The sequence below is a fragment of the Apteryx mantelli genome, chromosome 5 (assembly GCF_036417845.1).
Source record: "Apteryx mantelli isolate bAptMan1 chromosome 5, bAptMan1.hap1, whole genome shotgun sequence".
In the NCBI taxonomy this organism is placed as follows: domain Eukaryota; kingdom Metazoa; phylum Chordata; class Aves; order Apterygiformes; family Apterygidae; genus Apteryx; species Apteryx mantelli.
The window spans coordinates 32,130,452-32,147,332 of NC_089982.1; the positions used below are offsets into that span (position 1 = coordinate 32,130,452).

General features: G+C 40.2%; 1 protein-coding gene across 1 annotated transcript in view; it reads right to left on the reverse strand.

Moving 5' to 3' along the window:
- Positions 1 to 207: 207 nt before the first annotated feature.
- SLC7A11 (solute carrier family 7 member 11) overlaps positions 208 to 16,881 on the reverse strand; it is a 61,872-nt gene continuing 45,198 nt past the window's right edge. The window contains exons 7-12 of the mRNA XM_013951575.2: positions 14,271 to 14,394; positions 12,992 to 13,095; positions 12,405 to 12,501; positions 9,505 to 9,654; positions 7,581 to 7,758; positions 208 to 2,423 (exon numbers count right to left, since the gene is read on the reverse strand). Coding sequence (XP_013807029.2) covers positions 2,356 to 2,423; positions 7,581 to 7,758; positions 9,505 to 9,654; positions 12,405 to 12,501; positions 12,992 to 13,095; positions 14,271 to 14,394 — 721 coding nt within the window. The 3' untranslated portion in view covers positions 208 to 2,355. The remainder of the gene's footprint in view (positions 2,424 to 7,580; positions 7,759 to 9,504; positions 9,655 to 12,404; positions 12,502 to 12,991; positions 13,096 to 14,270; positions 14,395 to 16,881) is intronic.

Here is a 16,881-nt window from a genome sequence, read left to right on the forward strand (position 1 = left end):
TTGCAGAATACTTTTTCTGTTCCTAATACACACCTGCACAATTAATGAGTCAAACGATTTCCAAAGGGACAAATTAACCCCTTACATGAAAATAAACCTAGTAAAAAAAGTCATTGAATCAGACTTTAGTAATATTTCTGAACTTCAAAGTCCACGATGGGAGAAACAAAAAAGCAATATTCACTTAAACTTACAGAGACCATTTATTTCTACAAGTTAACACTGGCTGTGTCTAAATTATCAAGTAATGCGGCGCATTTGGAGTGAATACATGGAATTAAAGAGTCCGCGTAGAAGACCCAGCATCCTTGCCATCGCTGTTGCAGGAGGTTTTGCTTCGGACCAGCTCTGGTGCGATGCACTGAACGTCCATGAGCAGAGCAGCGTGTTAGGTGGCACTTCCAGGCAGCTTCCTTTCATCGGAGAGGAATGCAGCTGTGTGCTTTGAAGATGCACCACGACGATGTGAGCTGGAACGTGGTGAATGGGGAGGGTCAGGACATGGCCTCAGAAGCCCACTCCTGACTCAGACGTAAATGCTAATGAGACACGTGCACTGTCAACATAAAAATCTATCTCAAAATGTTTGTCTAACAAAGTTGCAAATAACACTTTAAGTTACTGTAAACAGAAAACATTTAAAGAAAAAATATTTTGTAATATGTTTTCTGTGTCTTAAATTACTTCTCTTCTACATCATCAGTTACTTCCATTTCCCTATTTCTATGAAGCTCCACCATAGAAATATAGGTAGGAAAAACAAGTATAAATTTTAAGACATTTTACTGTAAACCCTTAAAATTGTAGGAGTTGTTCTGGATATATACAATACATATACAATATGCAGTCTCCCTTTACTGTAGTGGTCTGGCTACTAGTTGTGCTTTTCTCCCAATTTAGGAAGTCTGTCTTAATTTCATAAAAGTTTTGATGAAACATACAACTTACTAATAGCAAACAGTTCTAGAAGTAGTGCACTGAATATTTAAACATCTTCTTAACAGAGTGATAACAACCTTAATCTTAAGGTTGAGTAGTCTTTGACTAACAATATAAAACAGCATTTTTAAGCATTAAAAAATGTCTTTTATCCACAGCTATTTTTAATAAAAAGGGCAAAACTTCAACTCTCATTTGAGCCAAATCTCAGCTTAAACATTATTCTGAAGATGAAACTCAATTTAGTTTGATTTTATCAGTTTTGATAGCTTCTCCCTGTTTCAGCTGAGATAAAACCAAGAAGATGTTGGCAGAGCACCGCTTTCATGGTGTTCAAAAGCCCACTTAATTGAAATGTGCTCGAATAAAAGCCCACAGATTAGGCGCATGTCCTGCTCAAATCAACAAACCTGTTGTAGCTTGCCTTGCACCTTACTCATAAAACAGTATTGCATTTATTGCCATGTCTGTACAGAATTCCCACTGATTATATAACCAGTGACTATTATTCATTTCTGCCTACCAACAGCTATACAAAATAGTTTTGCCTGACTGATACCTGGAGGTCCATATTTTTCCAGATAGAAAAATATTCGTAAACCAGTGGAGGTCACATTCAAATGGTTTGTTTTACTTGTTTGAAGACGATTACTTTGTTGCTGTATTTCCTATGTATATATACACAAAGAAACGTCAGTAAAAACAGTAATAATTTTCGGAGTGGTAGAAACTTTAAAAGGTATGAAATCACTGCCCCAAGGCTAAAAGCTACCTGCCCCACTGGCAGAAATATTCGTTCTCAGAAGGTGCTCCTATATGCTGTGCTGTAACAACTCTGGAACAAAATAACCTTGAACTTGCCACCGCAGAGGTGGTAGAAACCATTGTATTTCTACATCAATGTGCTGGTGCTCCCAGTGGGACAAAAGAAGTAAAATATGGGTGCCAGTCAGAGTGACAGGAAGAACGTTATTAGCTGAAATTCAGCAGCTTTATCTCACCCTTTCTCTGGTGAGAATTAGGTTCTTCAGGGACAGCAAGCAGGATACATTCTTCACAGTATACCCGACTATTACTTAAACATTGCTTAAACATATTTTCAGTGATAATGCAAAAAAAATCCTAGTTTGAAGAACCTAGAGTTTGTTAAAATATGACACTGTAAAGAGGAAATAGTAAAGAGAGGTATTCTCTTCTTGTTTCTGTTCTTGCTTTCTACATATAAACCAACCACATTAAGAAACTTTGCAACATGATAAAATACAGCTCTGGTAACTGACTCATCCAGTATGCATCTCAGCTGTGACTTGCTCTTCCAGTTTGCAGAATACTAGGATGGGAAAAAATCTCGCTACCCTCATCCTCAGGTTGAAATGAAACACCAAGTCAAAAGCTGCATTTTCAGGTATGTGAGGATCATGATTTCTGGTCTTCCTCTGATGGGACGACTTCCAAGATGATTTGCAGCGTTATAGTTACCCTGTCTGCAAAGATAAAAGCAAACACAGAGGGGAGTGATGGGGTGGGGTGGGGAATGAGAAGGGAAAGCAACCAGGAAAAATATCTTAGTTGCTATACATCCTACTTGCACATACTGTTCATACCAGTTGTATACACTTGGTGCATAGATCATTTAAGTGTCTCACATAAAATTTTTCTTTTTAACTATGCTTCTTTGCCTCTGATCCAAAGAGATGCATATACAATGATAGCAGAAGGGTATATAGGTATAAACTTGTCCAATAAAAGTATGTATGCCTTTAAAGGCTAATTTAGAGCATGATTACTCTGCACAACTATTTAGTTTTAACAAAGTTGTAATGTTGAAATAAAACTCTGAAAGAGTTCAAGCAAGTTAATTCAGCTGTGCCAAAATCAGCCTAAACAAAAGAGAAAGAAAAAAAAAGGGGGAAATGACAATTATAATGCCTCTTTACAGGTCTAAGAATGTCATGCACATGAAGCAATTTCATATTATTTGTTTGACATTTTGGACATTTGTTTCCTTTTGGTGCTTTTGGTGATTTTCTGTTTAGAGTACTGATTCATAAATGGCATGGATTACTTACCTAACGAATAGTAAAAGAACATTCAGTTACTACTCTTTTTGCTTACCACTTTTTTTTTTTTAATAACTCATTTTAAACCAGCAGGAATTACTATAAGAGAAATTTCTGGTTTTCCATTGTTTAGCACTCCCTGTTGGCACTGACACCAATATAAAGTGAGGAGGGGTAAAACACAATGTAACTCACAGAAGACATGAGCTGAATCCACTTTCCTGCTCTCCTGTCTAACACAAATTTCACCATCTTTTACTTTCCTCTCTGGGGCTACCGGTTCAATGCAAGCCAGGTTGCCCTTTGGCTAGAAACTGATGGGGTCAGAGAGGCTGAGAGGTGATGGAGACTGCGTTTTCCTCCATCGCCCTCCCCTCTGTGCAGCAGGGACTGCCAGCTGGGAGCTGAGCCAGGAGGAAAGCCGGCAGCGGGAAGCCAGCAGGGGTTGACTCCTGCCTTCCCGCCCCTTCCTGGTTTGAGGTTGAGCAACTGGAGGAGAAGAAAAGAGTTTCTATCAAGCTGAGCGACGGTGTAAAAGTGCCACGAAAAGGGCACAGAAGACCCAGGCTTCTCCAGAACTGGCTGTGAGTTTAATATCGTGTTTGATTAACTGGACTGTGCCACCTGCTGCAAGACCTTGTCCTCCCTGTGGCTGCGGGCAGGCAGCAGTCTCTGTTTTCATACAGCAGAGCATCACTCTGCACTGCCGCAAAGCACAAGCAAAGCAATGGAGCCAAGTTTGGGAGGGGGAGTCTGCTTGCATGGGTTTTTTTTTGGTTGCAGTATGCACAGAGTAAGACAGTGTCAGGAGTATTTTCTTGAAAAAAATGATTCAGTCTGTAGCCAGGCAGTATCTCTATACCATCTGCTTTGAGTGGTACCTGGAGTTACAGGACCAGATTCTTATTTATACCAAGACAACTTAACATACCATGAGACTAAAGGCTCGTTTTCTTTCTATTTTAAAGCCCATTTTTCGTTTTCAAGAGGAGAACTCACTATAAATAAGGCCCAGTGGGCAACCTTTATAAAAAAACTGAGCTGCTATCTATAAGCACCAAATAAAGCTTGGGGAAGGAAAGAAAGCAGAAATTTACTGAATATGTATGAGACTGGGGCAGCATAATGCTGAGATGAATTCCTATGGAGCCCAACATCATCAGCTCAACAAGGAGAAGTAAACTGAATACACAATGTTATATCTTGAGTGAGCAAGTGGCAAGTGGTGTTTGTAAATAACCCTTAAAGTAGCAATTTGTTATATAAACAGAAAATCTGTTTTCCGGTATCAACTCAGGCTATGAAGAAGCCAGCACCCAGCCTTTAATTCTTCCCAGTTCAGTCCACTATAAAGAAATAAAGGATTTTTAAATATGAATCTAAGGTTGAGTTTTCAACTGAGGAAGTCCAAATGTAAGAGTTCTGCTGTGGGTGCCATGTCCTTGTAAACATTGATCTGCCTACTTCTGTAGGATTTGCTAGACTTGATTCTTTTCATTTTCAGATTAATTCTACAAAAAGAAAAATAGCAGTGGTCAAATGAAGCCTGTGCTAGCTGAAAATGATCTGTGCAAGCATGTCTGGCGCCACACTAAAATTCCTTTGGAAGACGAGAGAATGAAAAGTTATTTTTACTGCAGAGTACCACCCAGACCCTACTAACCTCACAAACAAGCAGGTTGTTTTTTATTTAACATACTAATTTAGTAAGAAGAATGGGCAATGCAAATGCAATAGAGGACAGTCAAAATATACTTTTCCAAAGAGCAAAGAAGTTCAGACTTGGAGATGGGTAATTCATTTGAGGGCTCTGCTGTTGTGGCCAGCTTGAAATCCCTTTCATAAACTGATCATGATCCATCTTCAGCCTGGGTCTTTTTCCTCACTCCTCCTTGTGGTTGTTCAACTTCCCTCTCCTCTGATATTTACAAACCCCATTTTTATTTTGCAGTCTCATGTTATGTGGGGCTGGTCTGTACCCGGGTGCTTTTGCACCAGTGCTGTCCTTTACTTAAACACATTCCCCACGGGATTTATGAGCAGCAGTCACCTCTCGTCTCAGAGCCATCTTGGGACAGCTAAACAAGTCACGTTCCTCTAAAGGTGACTTTGCAAATGGCGAGAGAGAGACCGCCTTCTCTGTTCGTGCACTGAGCTGCGCGGATGAAGCAGCCTGGGAATAGCCTTGTTAGCATGACGCTGTGTTCAGGCTAACATGCTCTGACTTCCCCTGTAGTACGACACAAAATGCTTTGTTCAAGTCTGAGTAGATTAGATCTATCACATTATCCTTTGTCAAGAAAAATCAGTTGTCTTCTCAAAGAAAGTAACCCAGTTAATCTGTCAAAAATCTACCGTTGGTAAATTGCAGTCACATTTTATCATGTTGTCCATTTACCTCAGTGTCTGGAATTATCCTTTCTTTTCTAACTTCATCTAAAGCCTTGCATATTATTTCAAGGTTAGAAATTAAAGCTTGCAGTTGCCCAATGACTTTTGTTTCCCACATCTCACAGAGGCACCTTAAATGAATTTATCCTGATTCAATGCTTTTGAAAAATGCTCTCAGGCTATGCAATGGAGCAGCCTTAACTTTCACAAAATAATTCAGTTTTTTTTTATAATGACTCCATGGAGAGCATTTATTGCTTACTCTGAGAAAAAAAGAAATATTTTTATTTATCAAGTGGATCGCCACTTTTCTCCACCCCAAACTGTCAACTTCAATTTTCTGTCATTACTGTTGTTATTTGGGGAATAATAATTGCAAAGCAAACAAGTTATTTCACCCACTGACTGGTGTCTGCTGCTTTCCCCTCTGAGCCAGTACAGTGTGTCCGTATGTATTACACAGGCATCTGGCCTTCTTTCTAGGAGAAGAGTTTTGTATTATCTGAAGAGCTAGAAGATTTTGCTTCATTGTCACAGCTGGCAGAAAAACCTTCACATGTATCCAGTCTACCTTAAAGAGAATATTTTTTCTCTCACCCAAGTAATGCAGTTCAACACTGGCATCCTGTGGCCAGAGATTCAAGTAACTGTTCCAAAACCTCTGAGACTTCACAGAAAGCGCTAAAAAAATCTCCTGGGTTTGGTAAAGGAAAATTCCCTAGTCCCTAAATATCAAGGCTGAGAAATTATAAGCAGACAAATAAAAACTATTTAATATAATGTCCTTTTGCATACAACTGTGTTCATTTGCACTGAAACTTTCTACCCGTCCCCAGGTCATTCCAAATAATATACAACTTCATGGGTTTAAAATTAAGGAGGCCAGATTTTGCTGGCCTTAAATTGACTAAAATCATTTCTGTAAATATTTTCTGCCCTATTGTCTATGGACTTTCCAGCATGAACTGAGAGGAAAATTCATAGATTCTATAACAGACACAATATATGTTATGTGTGTGTGTGTGTGTGTGTGTGTGTGTGTGTGCTATAAAAACTAAACTATTTATATATATATATAATATACACACACACACACTCATATAGTCTTTTATTGTGAGCAGTGCATTCTAAAACATCCTTTACTCAATACTAAAGCAGTGAAGACAATCCACATGTTTTTAATTCGGCAGCTATACAAAGAAACAAACTTTTGTTGAAAACTCATAGGTTTGGCTTTTGTTTTGTTTTGTCTTGCAGCAGAAAAGATTTTCTTTCTGTTTCAACAAATTATCCATCACTTCTTAAATATTTTCAAAAATTTTGCCTATATTTTCATTTCTGTTTTGAAAATTGCCTCCATTTTGGTAAATTCACATCATGTTGAGTCACAAAAAAGAGAAAAAGGATGAGGGGTTATAATAAATGGTATTGATTTTTTTTTTCTTTCTGGCTGAAGTGCTTTGAATAAGTTCTCCAACACATCAGAACTTTCACAAATGCTTTTAAAATTTTTCAGAAATGGTATCAAAATGATTCTCAGTGCATTTCAGGTGTGAAATACTATAGCTAAGTCCCTTGGAAGTCATTTTGTCATGAAACACAGCAAGAGTTTCCACAGATGTGTGCCAGGTACGGTGTATTTTGTCATCCCTTTGTCTGAAGCTGTCCCTAATGACAATACACCCGGACCGAGCCTGACCGCGCCTGCCCCTGCCAAATATTACCCTGTGGCCCACAGATGCATGGCCCCAAAGCGAGTACCGAGCCTGTCCTGTCATCACAACTGTGATGTTTATGTTTCCAAAACAATTTCCCTATCAGGAAATACTTCCTCTGTTAGCATAGGCAAATGGTCAGGGGAAAAAGGTCGGTGATTTAAAAGGAATCAGATGTTTGTTGGGGAGGGAAGTGAAAAGGGAGCAGTGGAGAGATATGCAGTCATCTGAAGTGCCTTTTGCTTGGGAAAAACTCCAGTCAGTCTCTGTAGCTGAAGGCATAGGCTGCTGTAAACCTATCTCTTTAGTTAGCTGACATTGATTGTAAGTGGCAGACCAGTGCTATAGCATTCACCAAGGAGAAACATGCATTGTCACCCCCAGATCAGAGCAGGGAAGAGGCTCAATCGAAAGGATTTCACAATACAGGGAGCCCTGAAAAATTCCCAGAGCCAGCGAGGAGGGGGGGACTTACCTAAGAGCCTTCTGAACCACTTTGGCTTCTTGTCCCATACGATAAAGAGGTAGTAGGCAGGAACTCCAGTCAGGGTTATTGCAAATCCAATCCCTGTATTGACAGGATCGGAGTAAAGTGACAGTGCAACCATGAAGAGACAAGTGAAAGAAAACAGTGCTGGTATAAATAGAGGCACCTGAAAGATAACCACACAAACAACCATTACTTTACGTTGACCTTGTTATTGAATGACAATGGCATTTAGTGTTCCATGCAATGTATATTGGATAAAACTCAGCACTACAAGATAGTTCCAGAGAATTACAAGTATCTAGAACATCCATGCAAAATGCAAGCAACTGCAAAAAGCAACTTAAGCAGAGGACTATGCATTAAGTACCACAGCAGTCTTTTAATTACACACCAAAATACTGTACTGCTTTACATCCTTTAAAATGTAAGGGCTGTAAATATGTTACATTACAAAAGTCCTTTCTCTAATCCTCCATTAGGTAAGTAAGCAGCACTAACTGTAGTAAAGATTTTCTCTTTGATAATTACCTATTAGAAAACATTTTAAAACACAGCGAGGAGCTCAAGTCACCTTTTAAAACTATTAAGAACATATTGATTTTCTTCCTAAGGTAAAAATCAAAATCTGGCAGGAGGAGAGCAAATTAAACACCATTTGACTAGTGATAAAGATATTTGATAGCATTATGCAACTGATAGCTACTGAAAAAGCACTTTCTGACAGTATGACTGATAGCGTTATCAGTGTCAGTGCTCAAAGTACAAAAAATAGCAATATCAAATTAATTCTCTCAATTTTCAAGAACACCACTACAATCACTATCTTAGCACTCCTCTGAAGGAAATGCCTATGGGCATGGCTTGTGAGATGTTTGGTGTAATGGAGAATTGGCAAATTCCTTGGAGATTATTCCCTTCCTTTCATGCCTTGAAGCATTACTGTTCTTCTTTTGTGCACTGTCAAAGCATTTTTTTAATCAAAGCAAAATGGGTTGTGCCATTGACCTTCTTATTTGCTGACAGGCGTACAAGAATGCAACAGTGCACATTCTTAGTCCTCTGTAAAATAGGCTTCTTGACTATATGTATAAATAGGGAAAGATTCCTCCACTTTTATTCATGATGGACATTATCTTTCCATACACACAATGGGACAATTTACTTTGCAAGATGCTACTTACAATAAACAAGAAGAGTGGCAGAATCAAGGCCAAAGTGACTATTGTGCTGTTGGCCAGACTATTAGCATTTTCTTTCTGGGTTCACAATAATGGTGTCAGCAAATCAATTGTGAGTCCCAAATATCACAATAAAAGGACTAGTAACTTATTTGCACATCAGATTGGCATATTCTATATGGGATAGACAATATAAATGAAAGATAAATGTTTAATATTAATGCTTATGCCTGACACGAATACTGGAGGCAAAAATATTCAGGCTTTTACCAGGGCAGATGTCAAATTGAGGACTGGCTGAAAATCAGGTTGGCACATGTCACCCTAATATTTGCAGTGTGAAGCCTATGCAAGTACATAGGACTAGGGGTATTTTCACACAGGTTGTTAGAGTATAAAGACCTCAACTTACGTCACACTGCCTCAACACGACAGGCAGGCAAAACTGAGCAAACATCTTCACTTTCACACAGCCACCTCAATTGCTCCCCCACAACCACCGGGGAGTTGGAAAGAACTCTCTTTCCAGAAGACAGCTCAGCCAGGGTAACCCTGGTGATCTTGCAGGAAAACACAAGGAGACTCTTCAGTGTAAAAGACTATTTTCTATTAATTCTGCTTTTCGTGAAAAGGAGGTTAACTTTTTATCAGAAAATGCTCCTTTACTGTCTGACTACACAATAGATACAAGGGAGAAGGATTCATGTAAAACAGGCGAGAGTGGAGGTTACCTTGAAAGGACGAGGCATATCAGGATGTTTATATCTGAGATAAATCAACCCAGCAACTGCTAGTCCAATAAAAAGCCACCTGGCAAAACTGAGGAAATTCAGGAGGCTGTAGAGATCCCCATTGAATAGCATTATCATTGTGAGAGGGTGCTGCAAAAGAAATTCAGAGCATCAGAGTTTCAGTGGCTTGACCTCTATTATTTTACAGCAGTGATATCAAACCTTTCCATGGGGACAAGAAACGCAGCCTTTCCTGGGGGACACCTGAGGGTCCCAGACTTCAGGCCTGCCTTTTGCATGTGACCACGTGCGTGATCAACACGTAGCTGAGGTGGCCAGGTGTCTTGGGGAAGAGGAGGGAATCGTCCAGGCCCCCAGGCCCACCAGGAAGACTGGGTGAAGAGGGCCCAGTCGGGGTTAGCTCCACGCCACAGGATGCTGGCTGTACCCACAGGGTTGACACCAGCTCGCGTTTGCAGCATGCCTTTCAGGCTCGCAGGGTGTAGGCTTGCTGCGCGGCTGAAATGCAAACACTTCTAAGCAGAGGGAGCATTTAGCTGTCACTCAGGAGGCTACTGAACAGCGAGAAGGGGAGACAAGGGCAACACTAGGATAAATACATCTCCTCATTAAAAAGGTATTCTGAGATACGTAAGGCATCTCTGTGAGGCAGGCAAAAGCTTATGGATAAACTCAAGTGTTGTACCTTAAGTTAGATGATTTTTATAGGCTACATGGCTCTATTTCAGGGTAATCTATGGACAAAAGGTGAATATTTGAAGCCTGGGTCAGCTATGAAGGACAGTCCACACTTGACCTATGAGACACATTGTGTCTGAAATGACACAGTCCTGGCATCTGGAGATGAAGGAATGAGTATCCTTTACTAGAGCCTCATGTTCAGAAAAACGGAAGCTCCTGGTAGTGACAGCCTCTGTAGGTTTGTAACAAGGCAGCCAGGTAAAATCCACTGCAGATGTGGTAAAAAGCTGGGCTAAATCTTTATGTCAAGAAAACTAACTTGTATTAGTTATCTTGAGTCAAAGCCTTGCCCCCTCCCCTCCTTTTTCCTATCTTTTAAGCAGTGAAGACAGCATGGATTTGAGCAAGAAGGATCAATATTTCAAATACGGGTCTCTGGCTTCCAACCTCTAATGATTTACAAAGTACTTGGTTCTTTACACACAGATATTAAAAAAACTCCTTCCATGTAAAGGTCAACAGAAATTTTACCACTGACTTATATTGGGCAGGATTTCTTCTATATAGACTCAGGCCCTAAAAGTTTTAAAATTCAGCTATAAGCATGATAATGTAACAAAGGGCCATGGCCAGTGAAGGAGTGCTATTGAGAAAAGAAACAAAGTAGTGTTACAATAGGATTGCATGGTTTCTTGGAGTTGTTATACATACATCTATCAAATACCAGCATATATGTAATACACAAATTTATGAATTCCTAAAGACTTTTTTTTATTTCCCAAGCCTAAAGGATGAATATGCTCATTTTCTGAATTTCTCCTCAAAAGCTCTTTCCGTTCTTACAGTGTTTAGACCTCTGCAGGAGAAATAAAACAAGAAAATGCTAAAATGCAGACTGTCAGCAGAATATATCCTGCAACTACTCTCTTGCATTGGGGCAAGAAGAAAATGACAATTTCTGAAGGAATGCCATCTTCATATGAGAATCTGTGGCTTTTTCAAAGGAAATTAATGCACTGGTGTAACAGGATCAGATGCAATAGTAGAATTTTATTTTCAGGGGAAAAAAATGCATTAACATACTCAGTGCATTTTATTCCAGAGAAAACAATCAATGCAATTTACACAAAAGATGTGACTTCAACCTAAATAAATAAAATGTGAAGTAAATGTTTATATAAAATGAATTCCATTAAAACTTTTCATCATAATTATGTTACCTAACTTTCAAAATTTGGATGCCTACAGTTGTATGTGTACATATAAAATTCAACACTTCGGTTGGCACTTCAGAAGAGCACTTTTAGAAATCTAGTGCAAAAACTGATTTAAATTCCAGTATAAGCATCTGATCATACTAGAGTACACTCACATACACACACACACACATCTTCTACTGAGATTAGAAGTCCACTCAGGTACAGAGGTCTGCCCAGACACATTACAGTCATTGGTCCCAAAAAAGGGGTTGAACACCCACAGGTTTCCTAAGAAGTTTGCATATTAAGTGCACATCCACTTGGCATTATGCAAACTGGCTTGAGGCCTGTACTTTGCCATTTTGTCCTAGTATTTTACCATACAAATTAACCTGCAATGCAAACACATGGCCAACGTCTAGTTCTGCCTCTATTGTAGAAATCAGTATAGGAGTTCCTCTATAATTCTGGTGTTTGTCCTCAGACAGTTCACAGACTATTGTCCAGGCACACGCTTACTCATTTTCTAATCACCAACACACAGCACTGCTGAGGGTTCCCCCTGCCATTATCTTGGTGCATAATTGTTTGAGTTTTTCACTGTAAGGTGGTATAACGAGCCTTTAGGGTGCTCCCAGATGCTGGTGCTTCGCTGCACTTTCAGCTAAATGATTCCCCCCATCCTTTTTTTTTTTAAAAAAAAAGAATTTGTTTCTCTGAAAGGCAACTAGCTAAGCACTAGCAGGTCCCTAAAAACACGGGACAGTAAGACCTGAGTTAGGTGGCAGCTATAGGTAGTCAAGTGCTGCTGCCAAGAGGAGATGAGAGAACAAGATGACTCCCGAATCTCAGTCCTCTCTTTCCTGTCCTCCGCCCTGCCCAAAGCCCAGATATACATTAATAAACGAGACTCAAGCAGTGCCCAAATTCTGTCTGAATCCTCCGGAGCAAGGCAGTAATATGAATGCTTGTGCAGGAACATTTGTTTGCATGATTTACCAAAACAATGACAGCTGGCAGAGGAGTGTGCTTGCGGACATGAATCATGGAGAGGATTTCCGGAAGGTGACCCTCGCGGGAGGCAACAAAGAACATCCTGGTGGGAAATAAATGCAGACAGACTTTAAATGTGCTCATTACTGTGGCTAGGCAAAGCAGCTCATGAAAGTCATAGAGCACAGCAGTGCTGCTGAGGCTTGTTTAAGATATTTGGAATGAAGAGAGTAGCAGGAGAAGCCCATACGCAGAAATCAAAGCCATCTCTGAATGTGTGCCCTCCTTATACTATTATCGGTGTTTCAAATTGCTTAATATTTTCCCTCCAATTTTCCTCCTTCATATGAAATAAAGAGGCCATTAAATGCTACACTCAAAGGGATCCATTTTCAAACCATTCAAAGGGTTTCAATAATGTGATATTAGAGCCAACGGGAACAAAGGGGGAAAAATCCCCACAGATGGTAAACATTATAGTCATTTTTCATTTCCTGATAAAGGGAGGAATCCTCTTCTCCCTTCCCCTTGCTTCCTTACTTTCCAAGTATATCCCATGCCTTTCAACCCCAGCAATATTAGCATTTTCTCACCTGGAGACAGCAAAAATGCCACCATTCATAGAGCCAAAGCAGGAAAGAGCAACAAATACTGGTACAGCTAAAGAAAAGTTTCCCATTAAACGTTCAGCAAACGTCTGTTAGAAGAGAGAGAAATATGCAGTGATTTTTCCATCATAAAACATGAAAGTAATTTTACTTTATTAACAAATTATTAACAAGTATTGTAAGTTTATTCGTACCCCCTTCTGCATTCCCTTGAAACTTGTCCTGTGTGTTTGGTACCTCTTTTTTTTTGTGTCACCAAGATTACTGTGGACAGGCCTCCCACTCTTACCCAGTACCTGACTGCATATGGCAGCCTGCCAACTGCGGCAATGCTGCAGAGGTGGAATCAGGCCCTAACTTAGGTTGGTTTAGATCATTATGACTTCAAAGAGAAGACCCAGCCTGAACAGGTCAAGTTCTAATACCTAATATCTTTCTCTATAGCCTTCAATTTACTTAGCTGATACCGTCCAACAAAATATGCCACCCATGCACATTTCATTGTCCTAGGTTACAGTAAGAGCCTCAATTTGGATTTTGGGCACCACAGGAGATGTGCTTAATTTTCTTGAGGTTTGCAAAACATTTTGCTTCTAAATCTCCCATGAGCTACAGAATTTGGTCATTTTTTAAATGCCACATCAATTGAAAAAGCCATAGCAGTGTCATTACTGGAAAGTACATGCAAAATTTTATTTCCTCATTGCAAGTCAGATAGCATGAATATAAAAATCAGTGTCATCACCACAAATCAGGACAAACAATCACAGAAGCATTTCCAAGCCAGGCTGCCTTGCAGCTCCTTCCCAAATGAACTCCAGTATTCACACCAACCCCCTTCTTAATGACTCAGGACACAATTGTGCAGAGACAACTTTACTGCTTCCTGCTACAAAAGTAAGTGCAGACCTCCTACTTCCTCAAATCCCTCTGTGTTGCCTGCTTCCCAAGAGGTCAGCCCACCATTTAGAGGAGAATTTTTTGAGTGTGTACTTGGCTGTAAGTTTGAGTCCCATTGACTTTGTTATCTTAAGTAAATAAAGATGGGCTAACACTATGTTATAAATACTATCAGCAGCCTTAAGTGCAATCCCATTCATCAGTAGAGAACCAAACTAAGTTCACCTGGACGCTAATGCAAAAGAGAAATCATACAAAAGCCTGACTGGATGTGTCCCACTGATTTTTTTCCTGGAAATAAGAATACATCAACAAACAAAACTGCAGCAGGGATATAGCTTCGTATTTGTCTTCTGTAACTTACCACTGCTACAGCTTTTGAAAGCAGCAATTCCCCAGCACTGATTGTAGTGAAATAAGCCACGTTTGTTAACACATAGCCAACTGTGACGATAATCATTGAAATGCATATTGCGAGGGGTATGTTTCTGAAATACACAAGGTAGCTCATTATTTTGCAATCTGGTTGCTATTCCCTGAACATGAAACAAATAACATGAGAAGAAGCCACTGATGATGGCGAATGCGTATTTGGTGATCCAGGAATATCATAATTAGAAACGACCAGTAAAAATAATGCATCTAAACCAAACCACCTAGACAAAGCAAATAGCTTTATAACCAAGAAGAGGTGAGAAATCCTTTGGAGGGAGGAATGATATGAAGAGGCTCTGGTCCCCATGTCTCCTAGACAAAAAGTATGGCCCACCTAAGAAGTCAGAGCTGCCTAATTGTATTTACATCCAAGCAGAGCCCAGCTAGGAAGGCCGCAGGTATCAGCGCTTGAACCAGCGGTAAGGTGAGTAACAGACCCGGGTGATTCGGCCCGGGGTCTCTCCGGAGAGCAGGCGCAGCGGCAGCCCCGGCAGGGGCCCGAGGCAGCAGCCCTCTCCCCGGCGCCTGGCAGGGTGACGTGCCTGCTGGCAGGAGGTAGCTGCCCACCTGGGGCAGGGGGGATACAGCATCTTGCCAGGATGAGAAACGTTCCGCATGCAAAATCCTGCCCTCCTCTCTGCAATTCTTCCCTCGCGCACACTACCATGTCCCAATGATCTGTCTCACTTTATGGGGATACATGAGAGCAGAATATGTCCCACAAATAGGAACAGTACAAATTTTCACTTCTAATAGCTTAGCTAAAGGACAAAGAAACAATAATGCACAAATAAATAATAACATCTAACTTTTACACAGCATGTCCTCCCAGATGGGAAGGCAAAAAAACAGAATTATTCCTATTTTAAAGGAGAGGAACAGAAGCACAGTGAGATACAGTGAATCCTACAGGCAAATGTTCAAATACAGAACAAAACCAGGATGTCGCCAGTGCTACTCTAGTCTCTTTCCATGCGGTATCACTGCTAGACTGAAGTGATACCTGCATCGCACCAAGAAGAGAGCCATATCTGAAAGTGATGTTTGGTTCCTTAATTCCAAACCAGCAAGCTGCTGTTTGACAGACAGGGTATATGCATTGCCTCTGAGGAGAGGCTGGGAGCTGCTGCTCCAGAGCCTGTTCCCTCCAGCTGACTGTATTAAGATTGCTTTTGAAGGCATGCAAAGGTTGCTACATCTAGCAAACTTTGCTGTAAGGGTTGCCTGATCAAGGGAGGCAGGAGAGAGACAAATGAGGAATTCTGATATACCAGAAGAGACTGCAAGCACAACCCCAAAGGACATGACTAATTAGCTCAAGGGACAAGGTCAATTTTGGAATTCAACATGAAGATCTATTATTTGCTGATTTTTTCCTCAAAGAAATAGAACTGGGTCAGAAATTAAAGATCGTCTTCACCACTAGTCCTTATTTCTCAGAGATATACTTGACATAAGGATGCCTTCATAGAGCCAAAAGGAAGCTATAAACCAAGCTTAAAAAAATAAATAATAAAGCAGGGGCAATATCACTGTTGCTCATCTTGCCCACCTTAGAAACTGTGGTGTCAAATACTATATTAACCCAGACACATAAGTAGGAAAGATGATCGTGCTGTATTGCGGTATCAGATCTGGATAGACATGATGACATTGCATTAACCCTATGCTACCTCAAGCCCACGGTTTCGGGTGAAGAAGCTGGACAGAGGGGAGCCCGTCAGTCTGTAAGATGCACTTGTTGATGCAAAAGGCAATGGCAAGGACCAGAGCAGATAACCCGGAATACAAGTGCTCTGTGGCTAGAAAAACTACAAAGTTGCTGACTCAAGAAACAGTGCAAAACTGTATGTCAATAATACGGCTTTATGAAAAATGTTTTTGTAGCTCTGTTGCCAAATATTTTACAGTCAGTTTGGTTAAGGTCCTTACCTGACCTGTAGTAAACTGAGTTCAATCCACTTAGCATCTGATTCAAGGTCAGGAAATATGGTTTCAAATCTTCTCAGAACAGAAATTTTAATTACATCTTCCACACCATGGATGAACCTTTCGATCACTGAGCTACTGGATAAAATCCACTAACCTCAGCGTTAAAAGAAAGTTTCCAGCCAAAAATAATGCATTCGAACTATTTTCACAAATACCCTTTCATTGACTGAAACCACATCTTCTGTCAAACTTCACAAAATATATTTGCCCATTCTGTTACCAAATATCTGGTTGCTTTCTTTGCTAGGTACAACCACTATTCTCTCTTGAATTCAGGCAGTCCAAATGTTTGCCTGCTTGGGATAAAACCTTCTGCCCTTCATCTCCAATACTTACCAACCTTTATACAGCCTAGTACTACCCAATGCTTCTAATTTAAATCATAGTCTATTTCCTCTAAAATAAAATGGTGGTTTAAAATAAGGAATCATCCCCTGTATTTCCAAACATGAGTATCCTTGGCCTGGAGTCCTGCCTCATTATGCTTAACAGCACTAACCCCGTTCATAGTAATAGCAACAACCAAAAAAATCCTCCCCAAACAAACT